The sequence below is a fragment of the Enoplosus armatus genome, chromosome 23 (assembly GCF_043641665.1).
Source record: "Enoplosus armatus isolate fEnoArm2 chromosome 23, fEnoArm2.hap1, whole genome shotgun sequence".
Classification (NCBI taxonomy): Eukaryota; Metazoa; Chordata; class Actinopteri; order Centrarchiformes; family Enoplosidae; genus Enoplosus; species Enoplosus armatus.
This window is the reverse complement of record NC_092202.1, coordinates 1,631,825-1,649,578: the sequence shown is the minus strand read 5'-3', so window position 1 is coordinate 1,649,578 and position 17,754 is coordinate 1,631,825. Positions and strand designations below refer to the sequence as shown.

At 41.8% G+C, this 17,754-nt stretch overlaps 2 protein-coding genes across 3 annotated transcripts; both read left to right on the top strand.

The window, feature by feature from the left end:
- Positions 1-1,868: 1,868 nt before the first annotated feature.
- ttc29 (tetratricopeptide repeat domain 29) lies at positions 1,869-8,621 on the top strand. 2 transcript variants are annotated; one of them, XM_070929932.1, is made up of 13 exons: positions 1,869-2,005; positions 2,587-2,616; positions 2,876-2,985; positions 3,099-3,185; positions 4,074-4,133; positions 4,547-4,710; positions 5,096-5,272; positions 5,476-5,688; positions 5,798-5,883; positions 6,351-6,442; positions 6,616-6,739; positions 6,957-7,046; positions 7,330-8,621. In XM_070929932.1, the coding sequence occupies exons 1-13, from the start codon at positions 1,916-1,918 to the stop codon at positions 7,495-7,497; spliced, it is 1,491 nt and encodes a 496-aa protein (XP_070786033.1). In that variant the 5' UTR covers positions 1,869-1,915; the 3' UTR covers positions 7,498-8,621. The 2 variants fall into 2 exon arrangements, with proteins under 2 accessions (XP_070786033.1, XP_070786032.1); XM_070929931.1 differs by having other exon boundaries at positions 7,300-8,621.
- Positions 8,622-9,090: 469 nt separating this feature from the next.
- Positions 9,091-16,299, top strand: slc10a7 (solute carrier family 10 member 7). Its single transcript, XM_070929936.1, has 12 exons — positions 9,091-9,238; positions 10,509-10,591; positions 10,714-10,850; positions 11,880-11,955; positions 12,096-12,134; positions 12,230-12,265; positions 12,875-12,958; positions 13,057-13,222; positions 14,032-14,083; positions 14,407-14,480; positions 14,734-14,879; positions 15,783-16,299. The coding sequence occupies exons 1-12, from the start codon at positions 9,139-9,141 to the stop codon at positions 15,813-15,815; spliced, it is 1,026 nt and encodes a 341-aa protein (XP_070786037.1). The 5' UTR covers positions 9,091-9,138; the 3' UTR covers positions 15,816-16,299.
- The last annotated feature ends 1,455 nt before the right edge of the window (positions 16,300-17,754 follow it).

Genomic DNA, 17,754 nt, shown 5'->3' with positions numbered 1-17,754 from the left:
GTATTTTGTAGAGAGACGTTGGGGGTTTTCCTATTCACTTATAACGCATTCAGGGTTTTTTTTTCTTGGAGGAACCATCTAGTGGCCATTAGAGGAACTGCAGCTTATAGCACTTCAGCATTGGCTTCTAAACAACGGTATTAAAATATAAAATCTGTTGTTATTATGATAACAGTGTTTCCAGTTAAGAATCACAGAGACATATCCTGTTGCTGTCAGTTGAGGTGCATGCTAGCAGCAGTAAAAGTACAAGTTTTAAAGAATTTCAAGGAGTAAATCTGTCCCCGTTATCAGCAATGCAAGAGTGAAAAACTTAACAGGCTTGGTGACAGTAACAAAGAGGGGGATTATTTATTAGAAATTAATTAAATTGTTTATTTTGCTATTTCCTTGGTTTACTGCAGAGATGAAAAGGAGCTATATTGTAATTGTAAAGACAGTGTTTGTTAAGAGCTTTTAATTAGAAGCAGAAACACACTTCTTTATGATGACCTCTTGTCAGCGAGTCAGACCACCAACTCTGTGTACTACAGTTATGTTATTAGCCTCCACTAGTGGAAGTGTCGTCTCGCTTCTCTCTTCAAAAGCACTGAAGGTTAACGGACAAATTGCACTTGGAGCTAATTAGAACGAGAAGAACAAACAAGCCAAATGTAAAGAGTCTCATTTCACAGCAAATCAAACCCAGATACTCGACAGGAAACAGCCTCTCGGTCTCAGCTGCTGCTGATTTCCACCCTGAACGTGGAACTTTATTAGCAACTCTGCGACTCTTTGAAGAAAAACACACACGTTCACCACCACTGACCGAGTTTCCATCCCAGCTGTGGTGAGATGGAAAAGTTTCTCTCAAGCGAACTCCTGAAAGAAAGTATGCATTTGTACCTCAACAGGAAATCTTTTATTTCTCATGCATATGCTTCTGTAATGGTGTTTTGATATGCAGCTTTACTATATTGTTGTATTCAACTTAATGTGTTGCTGATTTGATTCTCTTTGTTATCCTTATCTTTTATTTTTTATGTTTCGCCTTTGAATGTTTTAATGTTTTAGTAACTTTTTCTTGTCCGACATACAGAGGGTGCCCATGCAAAAGAAAATGAGTGACTCTCATTGGACCACCCAGTCTGAATAAAGGTTGAATGAATTAATAATAACATGACTGATGACCTGTAAAGAGCAAGCAAGTCAACTCTGTTTAATAGCACTTTTCAAAACAGATGTTAGAAAGAGCTTTAAATGAGGAAGAAATGAGGAAGAGGGCGATAGAGACGATAAGTAAAACAGGGAGAAATAATAACCCACAAAGTAAACATTTAAAAATCAACAAAAAGTTGCAGAAAACACCAGCTTTTTAAAATGTGCTTCTCTCACACTTTGTGGGAGGCTGCTCCAGAGTTGAGGAGCAACCTTCTTCATTATTCATTTAAAGATTTAAGAGAGCTTTATTGTCATTGTGTTCTACAACAAACTTGCCTTTCATAAGTATGCAGTTGGACCTCCAATCAGGTAAAAAAAAAAAACAATATAAAAGTACCAAAACACGCAATATCAATGAAAAGTTTAAAAGTAAGAAATGCACACTATAACAAATTTAACAAGAGAGACATTGAATAAAAAGAAGGAAATGGCATCATTGAAATATCAAAATGCTGTAGCAGATTATTAAGTGAGTTATATTGTAAAGAAATCGATGTGGACATGTGGGACAATGTAAACGTATTTCTCTCCGTCTCAATGCGTCTTAGTGTTTATGTATAATTCAGATTATGTATAATTTCAATAACAAAGTTAAAAAGGATTTGAAGATATTAGTTGTTACTCTTTATGTCTCTTTTAAAGGGGAAAACAGCCTTTCGTTATTTCTGAATGGAACCAGGCAGCAGTGGGGAGTTAGCAGGACGCTAGTGTTGGGATGCGACCTGTCCTGCGTTGCCATGGCGACGGCGTAACTCGGCTGCTGGCAGCGGAGGAAACTCCGAAAACAAAGTTTGTTTTAGCTGCGGTGAGTTTCTGTTACTGTCTGTGTGTGTTTTACTTGTTTTATTCAGAAAGAAAATGTGCAGGTTTGTAAATTACACGTTTCCTTAAAAAATAACGTTTGTAAACGTAGTTTGAGGCGGAGAGCTTTAATGTCGCGAGATATAACGGTTAGTTAGTTAGCTTATAGCAACTTTAGCTAGGCTAAGAATTAGCTTAACTTTAGCTAACCCATTTTTAGTTTTTTTGGTCTCTTTTCAGCCCTTGAGAATCCAGTTTATGTGGGCCATGCCTGCCATGCAAAGTTAACAGGAAGATAACATGTTCAGTAGCGGAAGTTATCCTTTAATTTAATATGTTTATTTATTAAATTAACAGTTTCACCAAACAATCACAAGTCAAGCTTCATTAACTAACGCTAGCTTCTCTGAGCTCCACAGCTAACTGCTCCACTTCCTGGTATCTTCCTGAGCTTTCAGCTGTATCACACGGTCAGGCAGGTCCTGTAATAGAAGACTGGTTAGTCTTTGACATTAATACAGCTGTTGTTTACCTGTAGCCTACCTTTATCTGTCACATTAATTTACATTTTATCTTATTTAACAGGAAACTCTGATCATCCTACTGGAGCTGAAGGTTTGTTTGAGCAGCAAATAGTAATGAAAGATATCATATTAAAGAATATAACATCTAGATGACACGACCTGCAGGTTTAACAGTGTTACAGTAAAGTGATATTGATTATGATGAGTTGCAAGGCAATCATTTTAAAATGAATTATGAGATCATGAAACATGAACAGGAGAAAAGAAAGTGATTATTAGATAATAACATAACAAAATCGATAGGACTCCAGATGATCCTGATCCTGATGATGGTCCTCTGTCTCCTGTAGTTTGACCGACAGGTGAAGATGAACGCAGCGGTAACACAGTGGCACACTGGGCCTTTTCTACCGGAAATTACTACCAGCAGCAACAAACGGAGGAGGAGTACTCAGTACAGGTAGAGTACAACTGCAGTACTCAGAATAAAAGAAATGACACAGACAGGAAATGACGTGTTTTCAAGTCTCATACAATTAAAACGTGTGTGTGTGTGTGTGTGTGTGTGGTCAGCAGGATGAAGCAGGAGAAGGAGTCTCTCCAAACTGGATCAGTATCAGATAAATCGGCTCAGATCCTCTCCAAGACAGAAATTGCACTGTGAGTTCTCCAGTCTGATTTATTTCTCCAATAATTTATTGTTTATTACTTCTTATTATTCTCATATTAGATGGCAGAGACACTCTCATACTCTACAGTTTGTTTTTGTCACGGCCATTTGTGGCTCCTCCACATTGCATTGTGTGTCCATCAACACCACATGCTTGTTTAACCCACTGTTCCACAAGCAGGATGCTAGCACTGTGTAGGCCTTCCATGGACGGCATGTGTTATCAGTCAGGAGGTGGCGGTAACAGATATATGAGGTCTTTAATTCCTTCAAGTATTGACGTTTAAACAAAATGTAATTTGGCCATTAACTATCTGTGGATGTGACAGGATGGTCCACTATATTTCTTGCTGCTTTCTCTTGATGGTTTTGGTGACAAGTGACAAAGAAAATAGTGACCTTGGAATGAACCTGTGTACTGTACTTGTATAGCTTTTAGTTATTATTTTATTGCTGTACCTTTCTGTATTTTTCATTCATTAACTGCTGTCTATAAGCCAAATATTCTACTCTATTCTACTATGAAAATGTCTTTTGAATATGTGTCAATAGATTATACTCACATCTTTTCGGTCATTGTGGTAAACACAGAGTATAAAACTGGAACCTTAAAAATATGGTCTCCCGTCCTTCAAAGCCGTTTAACAATGTAATAAATCTTTAAAAACGTTATGTTGGTCTAAATGATCAAAAATAATCCATTTGCTTTAATTTGGGCAGCAGACCTGGCTGTTAAAGTACTTTATTTTGACAATTCTTTAGTGAGAAGAGAAACAAAGCACAGTTACGTTATGTTGTTCTGCTTTTCATCCCTCCATTCTTGTCTAACTTCTTTATCTTCCCTTCATGCTCCGTCTTCTGCTCTCACATCTGTCCAGGTTCAGAAACAGTCTGAAGCAGAACATCTGTGTGGAGATGCTTCAAGAAGGCTACCACAAGTATCTCTCTCTCTCAAAATATACTAAACTGCATTCAATTGTTGATAAATATATAGATATATGTAGTGCTAATACTTCATTTCACATGTATTCATTTTGAAGTTGCATGTTTTTGTAATTGCAAAATTTCTATTAAAATAAACATTTCCTTACCACCCTGCTGAACAGAACTTATTTATTTTGGTTCTATGTTGAGTGTTTTGTGTTAGAATACAGTAAATCATTTTGGTTAAGGTTTGGTTCTAGTCATAGTCATAGTCCACTATTTTACTATCAAATAAACTACATGATGTCTTGTAGTATGAATTTCTAGTGAAGTCAGGCTGCTATTATATTTCCACAAAGCTGACTGTCTCTCTCTCCTCTCTGTCTGTCTGTCTGTCTGTCTCTCTCTCTCTCTCTCTCTCTCTCAGGTCGTTCTCGGAGCTCTTCTTTCTGCTGCGCTCTGATCAGGATCGGAGGGCGGCGGCTGAACCAGGTTCAGCTGTCAGGCTTCAGACTCCGGTGGACGAACAACGGGACAAATTGGAGACCATGAGACTGCACCTGAGCCGGGCCGAGCAGGCTGAAAGGACCGGTACACACTCTCAGACACACACACACAATTCATTGACTTTGTATTACTGTAAAATAAGAACATGTCGTAAATTCTGATAACATAAAGGTGTTAAATACGAGCTGCCCTGTGTAAATGATGTGTGCTGAAATAAAGACAAAATCCCATTGCTTTCGGTGAGGTTCAAATTAGTGGTCAGGTTAATGGGTATGTATCTCAGTAAGATGGGTAACTGTAAATTTCAGGATTTTCTAAATGGAGTCTTGTTATTCACCACGTAAGATAGAATGACGCTGCATTGGTGGTTCTCCCTCACAGTGTTTTCTGTGTGTGTGTGTGTGTGTGTGTGTGTGTGTGTGTGTGTGTGTGTGTGTGTGTGTGTGTGTGTGTGTGTGTGTGTGTGCAGGTTCCTGGTCGGCGGTGTGTGAGCAGCGTTTGTTTTTGGGTCGGTACTTCTCGGCTCCGGAGGATCTCTGGCTCAGTTTGCACTTCTACCACAGCTGTGTTGACAGAAAGCAAGGAGGCCGCTCGAGACCAGCCACTGAGGCCCGGGCATGCATGGCTGAGCTCTACCTGCAACGAGGTGGACAGCGTGCGCACACACACACACACACACACACGCACACACTAACACAACATAAAGTGTGTTAATGAGGTGTTTTTCCACCTGCAGCAGCTTCAGTACTCCTTGCATAGATCTAAAATTACAAACAAACATGATTATGAATGCAATAAAGCTGATTCAGACTGATTTGATGTCCCCTCTGCGGCCCCTCGGTCCTGCAGGTGAGCTGGAGCAGGCGAGGCAGCAGGCGGAGCTGTGCATCAAGTATGCAGAGGACGGCGGCTGGTTGGACTCAGCCGGTCGGCCCCTGAGGATCCGGGCCCGCAAAGCACTGTGGAGGATCTACAGCCAGCTGGTCGACGCTCCGCTGGACGCCGCAGACTACAACGAGGCTCTGGCGCTGCTCCACAAGGGCTACAGCATCGCTACTGAGTGTAGGGAGACAGATTTTAAATCGTTTTTAAACAGCGAGTGTGGCTGAAGGTGTTTGGAATATAATACAATTCATCAGAACAGCTGTTTAGTTACTGATGTCTGTTTCAGCTGAAGACAAACAGATTGAAGGGGAGGCCTCCTATAGACTAGGACTGACCTATCAGAGTGCAGGAGACCATGAAGCAGCCAAACAGGTACCTGAATGTGTGTGTGTGTGTGTGTGTGTGTGTGTGTGTGTGTGTGTGTGTGTGTGTGTGTGTGTGTGTGTGTGTGTGTGTGTGTGTGTGTGTGTGTAAAGCTCTCCTTTATATGTTTTGAATGCCATCAAATCCCTTGAAAAGACCAATCAGTAGTAGTTTGGGGCAGCAGGACGGTGTACGTGGGACTGAGTGAAAATAAATAGTGTGTGTGTTCATGGTGATGAAGGAACATGTCACCCAGTGAGGCTCACTGATGTGTTTCAATAGTTTTTACGGCTCAGAGGAAGAAGATATATCAGGCTGTGATACACACACAACACTTACAGTGTTGGTTTTAGTCTTTTCATAGGACTTATTGACAATAATAGAAATATACAACATCACCACACTGGCCCTTTAACAAGGATACATATTTATGTTTTATTCAGTAATTGTGTATCTGTGCATGTTTGTGTGTCCAGTTCTTCAACACTTGCATGCAGATTTGCGGCACACTGCAGGATGCAGACGGACTGGGAAAGTCCTACAAGGCTATGGCCAAGTCTATAGAGAGGTACACACACACACACACACACACACCCTCAAGCTTTATGCTTTACTTGTGTGTTCTTTATGTCTGCATACGTTTCAACATCCATGAATCTATCGGTGTCTGCTTTCCAGTGTCAGTACACATTTTTATTCTGTGTGTGTGCGTGTGCGTGTGTGTGTGCGTGCCTGCGTCAGTGAGGGAAATGTGCACGAGACAGTCCAGTGTCTGGAGAAGTTAGCCGACATCTCCCGTATCAACAGACTGCAACACAACCTGGCGGACGCCTACCTGTGTCTGGGAAATATCTACTATACGAGGGTATGACACACACACACACACACACACACACATACGTGTGATTATTAACCAATGAAACAGATTATTATATTTGCTTCTTTTATTTATTTATTTTAAAAATTGATGATTAATGAACTTCAGGTGACATCCTGTTTCAGAATAGAGATCATTACAAATTGAACACCCCAAATACAACAGTTTTCTTTGTTTTTTGGTTTCATTCTCTCTCTCTGTGTAGAGCCAGTATAAGAGAGCTTGTGAGTACTTCCTGCAGGGTTATGACGTCGCCTGTAACCTGGGAGATGTGGCTCTGCTGCAGAAAGCGCAGGTAAATGTGTACGGCTCCTTTCACACTGTCCCACTGCTAGTAGCTGGTGGAGGACCAGGACTGCTTTCTGTACAAGTTTCTACACTTTCTGTAACACCTGTCGAATAGTTCAAGAAAAAAGATAAACAGTAGAGTGAATGCATAACAGACGAAGGTGAAGGTGAAAAGGTCTTTCAGAAAGTGACATTAAGTGAGTTTATCCAGCGTCTGCTATCTGACTATCCTCACTGTGTTTCCTGATCTGTGTTGCCAGCTGCTCTTCTGTCTCTCGTGGCTCTGTCAGGTGTTGGTGGCCAGTGCTCGCGCTCACTCCCTGATCAGGAAATACAGCTCTGACGTGGAGTCGGCCACGCCCACCGCCCTGCGACGACTGGTGGCCTGGAAAGAGACCAGAGGATGTCAGGAACTCAGCCCAGACTCTACAGATAATGCTGCCACTGCCTGGTACTGACTCATTGCCAGATAGTGACACTGGTGAACACTACAGTTCTTTACGGATAGCTCAGTGTAGGAAACACACCTTCAACACACGGGGTGTCATACATTGTTCTCATTAGCAGTGACTAGAATTTTACAGTAAATAAACATAAAAAGTACCTCTGTTTGATATATGTATCATATATACTGTATTTATTTTTGTATAATCTCATTCACTTGTTCACAGTCAAATTAGTGACATAATAAATACATACCTGCATATACCTGTATTTTTATCTGAGCTAATCCAGTCTAATCCCAACCTTACTTTGTGTTGAGTGCTAATTAGCGAATGTTAGCATGCTAACATGTGAACTTCTTCACCTCACTTCTCGTTTTTGTATGCTAATTAGCATGTCGACATTAGCATTTAGCTCCAGGCAGTGCTGTGATTAGTACAGACTCACAAAGCTGCTAGCATGGCTGTAGACTCTTAGACTTGTTTAAGTATTTTGGGGGCATGTTGCCTTTATGTGATACTGTGAAAGCTGGGACGTGACAGGAAACATGGGAGGGCAGCATGCAGCAAAGCTCTCCAGCCAGATTCGAGCCTGGGACATTGTGATTACATGGTCAGCTGTAAACACCTGTTGGCCCCCAGAACACCTTGTGAATGTACAACTAATGGACAACTTGGAGGTATGAAATGTCAGACTTTCTCCCAAGCACATGAACGCAGCATAATAGTTACCACAGCTGAAAACAACAAACATTATGTAATGGTGGAAATTGCAGATTTCCTCATCAGCTGATGTCATGTTTGAGAGCGATCTGTCCACCAGATCACAGCTCCTCCTGTTTGTAAGATAATTAGCAAATAAACAGACAGTCAACAGATATAATCATCTCAGCATGTTTCAAAGCATGTGGACGAGGTGATCAATCCCTTCTGTCTGTCAGCTGTTCACATGTTTGTGTCTGTTGAGCAGAGCAGAGGAAATGACGGAGAGGAGGATGAAGGTCTAGATGTCTTGTCACAAACAAACTGCCTCACAGCCAGCTTTTGTGCTTATTATCATTATTATTGGTAATTATTTTCTTGTACCCAATATTTGTGTTAACTCTTCCTTTGTTTATTAAAAACTATTAACAATCGTATTTTATTTTAGTTTTCTATTTCTGTTAGTTTCTTATATTTTATTGGCTAAAATGGTTTGCTATAATGTTCATTGATTTGTTTGCACTTTTTTGTTAAATTATTTTTAGTATTTTACCAAACTGTATTTATTTAGTTAAAGTTTGTTTACATTATTATCATTACATGGGTTCAAAATCGACAAAATTACACTGTGTATGTGTGTGTATATATATATATATATATATATATATATATATATATATATATATATAGTACTTTATTTATGGTATACATGTACTATACATATGTACATGCTGCTTTCTTCCTGTATTACGGCAATTTAAAAACGCTGCGCCTCTCCTTCAGTCTTTACGGCCTTGCTGTGGCCCACGTGTCCGGAAGTGGCTCCGCTTGTTCTGCTTCTGTTTTCGGACAGAAACACCTCCAGAGAAGAAACAGAAGAGTTGTGAAACTTCGGTCCGGCTATTGTGACGGGGGGGCCGGCGGGGTGATCCGGTGAACCCCGCGGGCTGAAACATGGGCCTGCTGGCGAGGATACGGAAAGAATGGTTCATCATCGGGATAGTGCTGGTCATCTTATCGGCCAAACTGCAGCCCAGCTTCGGTGTCAGAGGAGGTGAGTGAGCCGGAGTTTGGGAACTGCTCAGTGACTTTTCATCAGGTCTGAACCTCCACTGAAGTTCACTACAGTGGCTAAAAAACATCTGTATGTGAACAAACACCAGATATTTACTAACAGATGTGGCTGCTTTTGGCATGTTGGTGCCAGGCTTGGAAAGAGTTTCCCCTCTTTATCTTTACTGTTTGCTTATTGTCACAAATGATCTCGTAGATAAAGACTTGAGAGCTTTAGTTATCTTTTAGGAGTCACTGACAAAAAAGTCATGGGAGTTTTTCACCAGCCAGCATTTTACTTTTCATAAACTGCCAACTTTTAGACTTTGGTTAACTCTGTTTCGCCTATCGCCCCGGGACATAGACTGGAGGAAGTACAATAATGTTTATCTAAGATGTTGATTTTCTAATCAGACACGTTTTACTTCGTGTACATGATGTAAGCCGAGATAAAGTTTGGATCTTATTGATTATCGCAAGCTATAAATTAATGCTATAATTAATGGGTATATTTGGTATAAATTAATGTTACTGTAAATTTCGCGATGCTCTAAATGGAATGTCGTTTTTCAAATATAAGATAGAACAACGCGTATTGGGCTAGTAGGCTCTCCCTCACAGTGGTTCCTCTGTGTGTGTGTGTGTGTGTGTGTGTGTCCTCCTTACCTGGCACTTCAGTGACACGTTGCATTCAGCATTAATGTCAACACACCTCGGTGGGACGTCACTCACCGCTCCGCGCACACGATGGCACGATCTAATTGGCTCTCGTCCTATCTTTTTGTTATTCATGTTTAAACTTAGCAGTGGATTTTGAAACGGCCCCAGTAGTCCTGATTTGTGACCACAGCTTGAGAATCCCCGTTGACAAGAGTGGAAAGTGAAGTTTGTGATATAGATTCTATCACAGTGGTAATTTCACTAGTTATGACCTTCACTGATAAGAGGACTAATCTTTGAGTTCAGCTCAGTCACACCTTCATATCTTATCCTGTAGATTAGATCAACTGTGCTGCTACTGTCAAGGTGCTGCCTTCAGGTGCCTCTCGTAAACTCCTGCGTGAGGAGTTGCTGCTTTTCCCTTTTTATGAGATTTTCTTTCATATTAAAAAGTTTTCTTGCCAAAGTTCCCCTATTTGACCAAAGCCACAGTACAAGTTATTAAATTATTAAAAACATGAATTGTATGTTTTGAAATTTGTATGCGTGCTCAGCTTGCTACTGGACTGTTGCCATGGTTACAGTGGTAAATAAACATTTCTCTCTCTCAGGTCCGTTGAAGCCAGAGATCACCGTAGCTTATGTTGCCGTCTCGCTCATTTTCTTCAACAGCGGCCTGTCGCTGAAAACAGAGGTAATAAACTGAGGCCTCTCTGTCTCTGTGTAAACTTCTTATATAATAAAGATGGACGCAACTGCTGTTTGGAGAAGATCACTGTGACTAATGAAAAGTTCGTTTGTCTGTTTTCTCTGCAGGAGTTGACCAGTGCGTTGCTTCACGTTCGGCTCCACCTGTTCGTTCAGTCCTTCACGCTGATCTTCTTCCCGCTGGCCGTCTGGCTGCTGCTCAGGGTGCTCGCACTCACCGCCATCGACCAATGGCTGCTCAGAGGGTAAGATGAGTGTGTGTGTGTGTGTGTGTGTGTGTGTGTGAATGCCATCCTTTATTTAGCTCCCTGCCTGCCTGTACCTGAAGAGCAAGTTATGTACGGACACAAAGACCCACATTCACTTCAACTACAGGCGATGCTGTGTGTGTGTGTGTGTGTGTGTGTGTGTGTGTGTGTGTGATGAACAGACTTCCTGTGTGCTGCAGGACTATCAGTTGCCTCTTATAAACAATAATTGACTGAAAAGGGACAAATTAATCTGAAGCTCAAATAGACAAGTTGTAATTGAAAGCAGCTTTACGTCTTCTGGGTTGTTGACAGTTGATGGTTCCAGCTTTTCTGTTTCACATCACTGAACATTGAATCAGATCAGTACATACGCAACAAAATATTACACAGATGCCCTTCAACCAGATATTGCACAATTCCCCCCAGTAAGAGCCGTAAAGTATTGGGTAAAATTAGATTTTAACCAGACGGTGGCGCTAGAGGAAAAGTTTAGGGATCACCAAAGTCTGCAGGGTTCATCCTCTGGGGAACATGAACGTCTGTATAACGTTTCGTGGCAGTCCATCAGGTTATTGTTGAGATATTACAAGTCAATGACAGGCTGTCATCCATGCAGCCCTGCTGCTAGCGTGGCTAAAAATGAGGCATCCAAATGTTTGTCTTGTACAGTCGCAGTTATTATTAATTCTATAATATCATCAGACTTGCTGCGCCAGTACATCAAAAACTAACTGCAGATTGTATTTAGAGCATTTATAGCTGATTTTATTGCTTGTTGTTTCACTAATAAACTCATTTTGGTGACCTAAAAATGATTTTAGTGATTATTATTATTATTATTATTATTATTAGCAAATGGAAAGCACTCACATGTGTGTGAGCTCCAGACCCTGACCTCTGACCTTTTGAAGGAAGGCAGCAGAGGATGGAAAATGTTCTCACTGGTAGAAACCGATGATGATGATGATGATTCTTCACCTTCTGTTTCCTCCTCCTCTTCGTCCTGTTGTTGTGGTTGCCTAGGTTACAGACAGTGAGCTGCATGCCCCCTCCGGTCTCCTCTGCCGTTATTCTCACCAAGGCTGTCGGAGGCAACGAGGTAACACACACACACACACACACGTTAGCAGGTCATTATCCTCCAGTGTTTGACAAATGCTGTAATAAGCAGTGTGTTGGCATGTTGCCATGGTGACTGACTGTGTGTGTGTGTGTGTGTGTGTGTGTGTGTGTTTCTAGGCTGCTGCCATCTTCAACTCAGCGTTTGGAAGCTTCCTGGTAAGATATCCTGAAACTGGAGTGCAGCAGTAATGAATCATCAGCGTGAGCTCTGTGGGGAGTCGCAGCTGTAATCGTGTCTTTCTGTCCTGCAGGGAATCATCGTGACTCCGGTGCTGCTGCTGCTGTTTGTGAGTCAGACCTGCAGAGTCTTAGCACGCTTTCATTACACTAAACTGTGACTCCACTCACATCATTAAAGGAGGAACAGTTTGACATTTTGACAAACACAGCAAGAAAGCAAATTTCTTGCTAAGAGTCACATGAGAAGATCGAGTCCGCTCTCTCGTCTGTACGGTAGATATGCAGTTAGCTTAGCTTAGCACAAACACTGGGACTGGCACTGTTTAAAAGTAAAAGAAATTCTTCCAACACCTCTAAAGCTCACCAAATAACATGTTTTATCTCTTAAAAACGAGCTGTTATAAGCTAACAGGCTGCTGAGATGTGAGTGTGGCATCAATCTCCTCATCTAATTCATCTCATCTAACTCTCGGCCACAAAGCCAATATTTCCCAAATTGACTGCATTTCATTGACTTGCTGTAAACACAACTTTGACATATTATGACCTGAAAATGATAGTATGTCAGAGTTAATAAAGGAAGTATCCGTCTAAGTGCTCCACCATGTTCACGACTTGTTTACGCTGCCCCCGAGTGGACAAAGAAATCAGTTGCTGCAAGTTTAACGTTGGTCTGTGTACAAACAGTGTCTGTTTATCTTCTCCTGGTTCTCCAGCTCGGCTCGTCATCCTCCGTTCCCTTCTCCTCCATCTTCTCTCAGCTCTTCATGACTGTGGTAGTTCCTCTGATCCTGGGTCAGGTAGGGATCTGTGTGTGTGTTGTACAGAAATGTTTAAATATGTCGGCTGTGTGTTGGTTTGCAGGGTTTATAGATCTCTCTCTGGTGTGTGTGTGCAGGTGTGTCGTGGTTTCCTCAGGGAGTATCTGGAGCGGCGAAAGCCTCCATTCGGTGCCGTCAGCAGCGCCGTCCTCCTCATGATCATCTACACCACCTTCTGTGACACCTTCAGTAACCCCAACATCGAGCTGGACCCCACCAGCCTGCTGCTGGTCGTCCTCATCAGTCAGTGCACTCTGTGTGTGTGTGTGTGTGTGGAGACAGTTAATATGTTTTTATTCATGACACCTTCGTATGGAGGAAAGAAGGGAAAGCTGTCAAAACATCCACAGATTGACATTTAATTTGGAACAAAGTTAAACCTCTACATTGGGCATTTTCAAACAACATAAAACACAGTCAAAGCCTCAGCTACAATATCACTGTTGTGGAGACACGGTTCAGCCTTTGAGTCCATTCAGAGCTCTGTTGTCCAATTTATACATTTCTTCATCGTATGTTTGGTCATAGGTTCAGAATTTATTGTTCCTCCAGGCAGGAGGAGCATGTTTTGGGTAAAGAGTGTCTGAGTGTCCGTGAACTCCACTTTGTATTAAAAGACAGTTTGACATGTTAGGAAACACGCTTTTGGTTTCTCATGTTTGTACGTTAAGTACGAAGCTACAGCAGCTGGCTAACTTAGCTTAGCACAAAGACTGGAAACAGGGGGAAACTGCTAGCCTGGCTCTGTCTAAAGCACCTCCAAAGCTCACTACTTTAATCAGTCCAAAAACTAAATAAATATATTATTATTACTCTCCTGATATTTTGGTGTTCAGACAGAATTAGAAAACAAATGAACAAAGAAGCAGAAAACTGTTAGTGGACATACAAAATACGACAATGGGATTATGGAAGATCTGATACTAACTAACTGACATCAGTCTGGGGTCGTTCCAAGATGCCATGTAGGTGAAGTAAATGAAATAACATCACTAAGATGCTAACAGACTGAACATTAAAGTGACGTTTGTCTCTCTTGTTGCTCTCTGCAGTTTTCTCCATCCAGCTCAGCTTCATGCTGCTCACGTTTGCCTTTTCTACCAGGTGAGCCTTCTTCTCCTCTTCCTCCTCTGTTATCCATCCTCTCCTCCTCTTCTATCCAACTAATTCTGCCTCTCTTCATTTCATCCGTTTCACGTCTTATTCGCCAATCTCAGTTGCCTTCGGATGTCCAGCATTTTTCTCAAGTGTACATCTATGTTGCAGTAAAGTTCCGTAGTACTTCTTTGATGAAGAATTAAACAGTGGTAAAAGTATTATTATATGTGCGGGAACAGAGGGAGTTTAGTGTAAAGAGCACAGTAACAGGTCAGAGGTCAGAGGTCACAGCATCCAGACTGAGTGACAGATCCTGTTTGTCTCTGCAGGTCAGGCTCAGGATTCAGCCCTGCAGACACAGTCGCCATCGTGTTCTGCTCCACACACAAGTCTCTCACCCTGGGTGGGTTCACACACACACACACACACACACGCACACACACACACACACACACACACACACACACACACACACACACACTGGATTTGTATGTAACTGAAAAGTAAAATTTAGATCTAACAGCAAACAGATTGAAGTCTGTCTCCAGATGGAGCTCTGTGACGTCTGATAAATGTCCTCGAGTGATGTCACTTGAGTCTCCGACTGAACTGTTGGTGGTCGGGTTGCATTGTGGGTAATGTATCTCTCTCTCCAGGTATCCCCATGCTAAAGATCGTGTTTGAGGGCTTCGAACATCTCTCTATGATCTCAGTCCCTCTGTTGATCTACCATCCGGCCCAGATCCTGCTCGGCTCCGTCCTCGTACCGACCATCCGCAGCTGGATGACCAGCCGGCAGAAGGTACACACACACACACACACACACACACACATTACAAGTTGCTGCTCTGGTTCAAGGAGGATTCGATTCCAACACTGACCATAAACCTGGTTATAGCAGGCTGCATTCCAACAATGACCTCTCCACCTCTTCTCCTCTCCTACAGTCTAGTCTGTTGTTGAGGTAGGGCTGCATTCCAACACTACTGTCCTGAGTGAGTAGAGACTCCAGAACAACAACTTAATGTATTTATTTGATGAAAAAGATACCAATAGACATGCAGATCTGACAACAGATTTGTGATCATGTGATCAAGTGATCATGTGACAGTGTGTCCAGCAGGCTCCTCTGGGTTTTCCTCCTCTATTGAACTGCTATATTCCAGTATAAACTCCTGTGCCTGAGTGCTGCAGCGCCCTCTGCTGTCAGGAAAACAATCTGCAAGAATCTCCTGCTGGACTCGCTGCTCACCTGCTCACAAGCTTCACTTTAATTAAGCGCCACTGGTTTTGTACTGGTGTGACGGTGGTGGGTGTGATGATGATGACGACAATGATGCCAGACAATTACTGTAAATCACTAATCACACCTTGTGAACGACACAAATTTGAAAGTTGTCTGTTGCAGAAAAGTTTTTAAACTTCAGTTGACATGTAATAATTCCCACTGCACTAAAAGAACAAAAGATGTTGTGATTTCTTTACTTTTGACAGATCAATTTGATTAAATAAATAACTGATTTGTGACGTTCATCTGCTGGTGGCGGTGGTGGATTCACTCACCAGACTCCCTTTGAAAATTCTCACTTTTTAGAACGGAACTTGGAACTCTCACATTCTCTCTTCTGCTCATGTTCTATGTGAATCTCTCTTTCTCTCTCTCTCTGACACGTTCTGCTTCTTCTCTCTCTTTCTCTCTGTTCAGGCGGTGAAACTGTCGATTCTTCAGCCCATCTGATGAAGATGAAATTAGTGTTTTGGTGTGTTTGCGCTGTGATGCAGACAACGGCGGAGGGATACAGTTGTACGTGCCTTATTACAACCAATCAACAGAGACCTCAGTGCAGCGGAGGGAACGAGGCATGCCAGTCGCCTCGGTATTCTCCGTTTCTACGACAACGAAAAACTTTCCATCATATATATTCTTTTATATTTAAAAGAATCAAAAGTTTTATTTTGTTATATTTTATATGAAATACCCAAAAAATCCTGCAAAAAGAGAGCAGCTGTTTAAACAAAGGGGGCGTTTGGTTTGAAGAACAGCACCTCCCAGCGGGACCAGGAAGGGTGGAGTTACTGGGACCATTTCTTTTTTTTTTCTATTTTTTACTTTTTTCTACTCTCTCTTTCTCTAAACTGTCACTGCCGGTAAATGTGTGTGTTCTCAATAGAAACAAACTAATGCTGGAATATCTGACATTTAATACACAGTATGATAATGACAGGTGTTTTGATTGTTATTAAGTTCACAAATGATCTATCCAAATGATGAAGGTATGACACGAACATGGAGGTAGGTCATCTTTCCTGGTTCCCTGCAGGTTATTTCCGTCTCTTTTATTGCATTATTCACACATTCACTTCATCTGTTTCTATGTGTTTGTCTCGATCAGATTCCCGTACGCCTCCGATTCTAACCAAGTATGTGGTTCACGAGGACATTTTTGACTTATACCAATAAGGAGGCAGGATTATGATCTGGGCTCCTCCCAAGCAGTCTTATCATCGATGTCTATCATCTGTATGTAGATGATACCTTATACTCATCGTATCATATCATAGTGATCACCCAAATCTCACAATGACGAAGCTAACATGCTGATGTTTAGCAGGTGTAATGTTAACCATGATCACCATCTTTGTGTTAGCATGCTAACATTTGCTAATTAGCGCTAAACACAAAGTACAGCAGAGGCTTTAACCAAAGTCTTTAGGTTTCATCCCCATGAATGTCAGAACAGTGAATGTCAGTGTTGAGATATTTGACAGGATATGTGAAAACTTTGACCCACTGGTGGCGCTAGAGGAAAAGTCAGAGGATCACCAAAGTAACTTAGCTTCATTATGTGGGCACCATGGATATCTGTACCAAATGTCACTGTAATCCATCCAGTAGTTGTTGTGATTTTTCAGTCTGGACCAAAGTGGACTGACCAACAGACCGACACTCCCATCCATGTAGCCGGGCCCCCAAGATTTTTTCCATTTTTCGGACAAAACCTGAGGTGTGGGGTCTGCAGCGAGGTTACCCTATTCATAGGTATGACAGCGAATGTATCATCCTGTCAGCTGTTTTGTGATGACTTGCTCACACTCTGGGGCACGTAGTCAGTATTTCTGTGAAGTATCAGCTGGTCTCACTACTTGGCCTTACATCCTCTGGTGTTTTATGTTCTGATATCCCCAGGACCTTCTGATTGACATCTCTGAGGGCTTTCATGTTACATGTTAAGGCACACCCCGCTAATCCCCAGCAGACATATTAGAGATCCTCAGCTCTGTCAACAGCTGATTGTGTTTCTGTTGTAGTAGATGATAGCATTAGCATTTTAACATTACCATCACTGTCTTTCCTAAAGCCGTACACTGGAAAGTAGCACCCCGACAAACCATAGGGAGTGTTGAACTTGTTGGCAAAGAGTGGCTTATTTCCACATGTCCTCCAGTTTCATCGTCCTGTCGGAAGCAAAAGCCCGTTTCTTGAAGACAGCCTTCCTTATTTGACTGAGAATGTTACTGATTTGATCTACAGACACGTCTCGTTGGTAGAGATTTAGGCATCTCTAACTAACTGGAGTCAGCCACTGTTACTTTGAAGGTTATTGAAGCCTCTGCAGCACAAATTTAACCGATTTAACTGGTCGTCCAGTAACAGTCGAGTTTACAGTGTGATTGTT

Excerpts from the sequence above, each read along its gene's own strand:
- slc10a7 (XM_070929936.1), top strand. The coding sequence starts at position 9,139 with ATGGGCCTGCTGGCGAGGATACGGAAAGAATGGTTCATCATCGGGATA. Across the intron at positions 9,239-10,508 it reads CAGCTTCGGTGTCAGAGGAG|GTCCGTTGAAGCCAGAGATC; the intron begins GTGAGTGAGCCG and ends TCTCTCTCTCAG. Across the intron at positions 12,959-13,056 it reads TTCCTCTGATCCTGGGTCAG|GTGTGTCGTGGTTTCCTCAG; the intron begins GTAGGGATCTGT and ends GTGTGTGTGCAG.
- ttc29 (XM_070929931.1), top strand. The coding sequence starts at position 1,916 with ATGCGACCTGTCCTGCGTTGCCATGGCGACGGCGTAACTCGGCTGCTG. Across the intron at positions 2,617-2,875 it reads TCATCCTACTGGAGCTGAAG|TTTGACCGACAGGTGAAGAT; the intron begins GTTTGTTTGAGC and ends TGTCTCCTGTAG. Across the intron at positions 6,443-6,615 it reads ATGGCCAAGTCTATAGAGAG|TGAGGGAAATGTGCACGAGA; the intron begins GTACACACACAC and ends TGCCTGCGTCAG.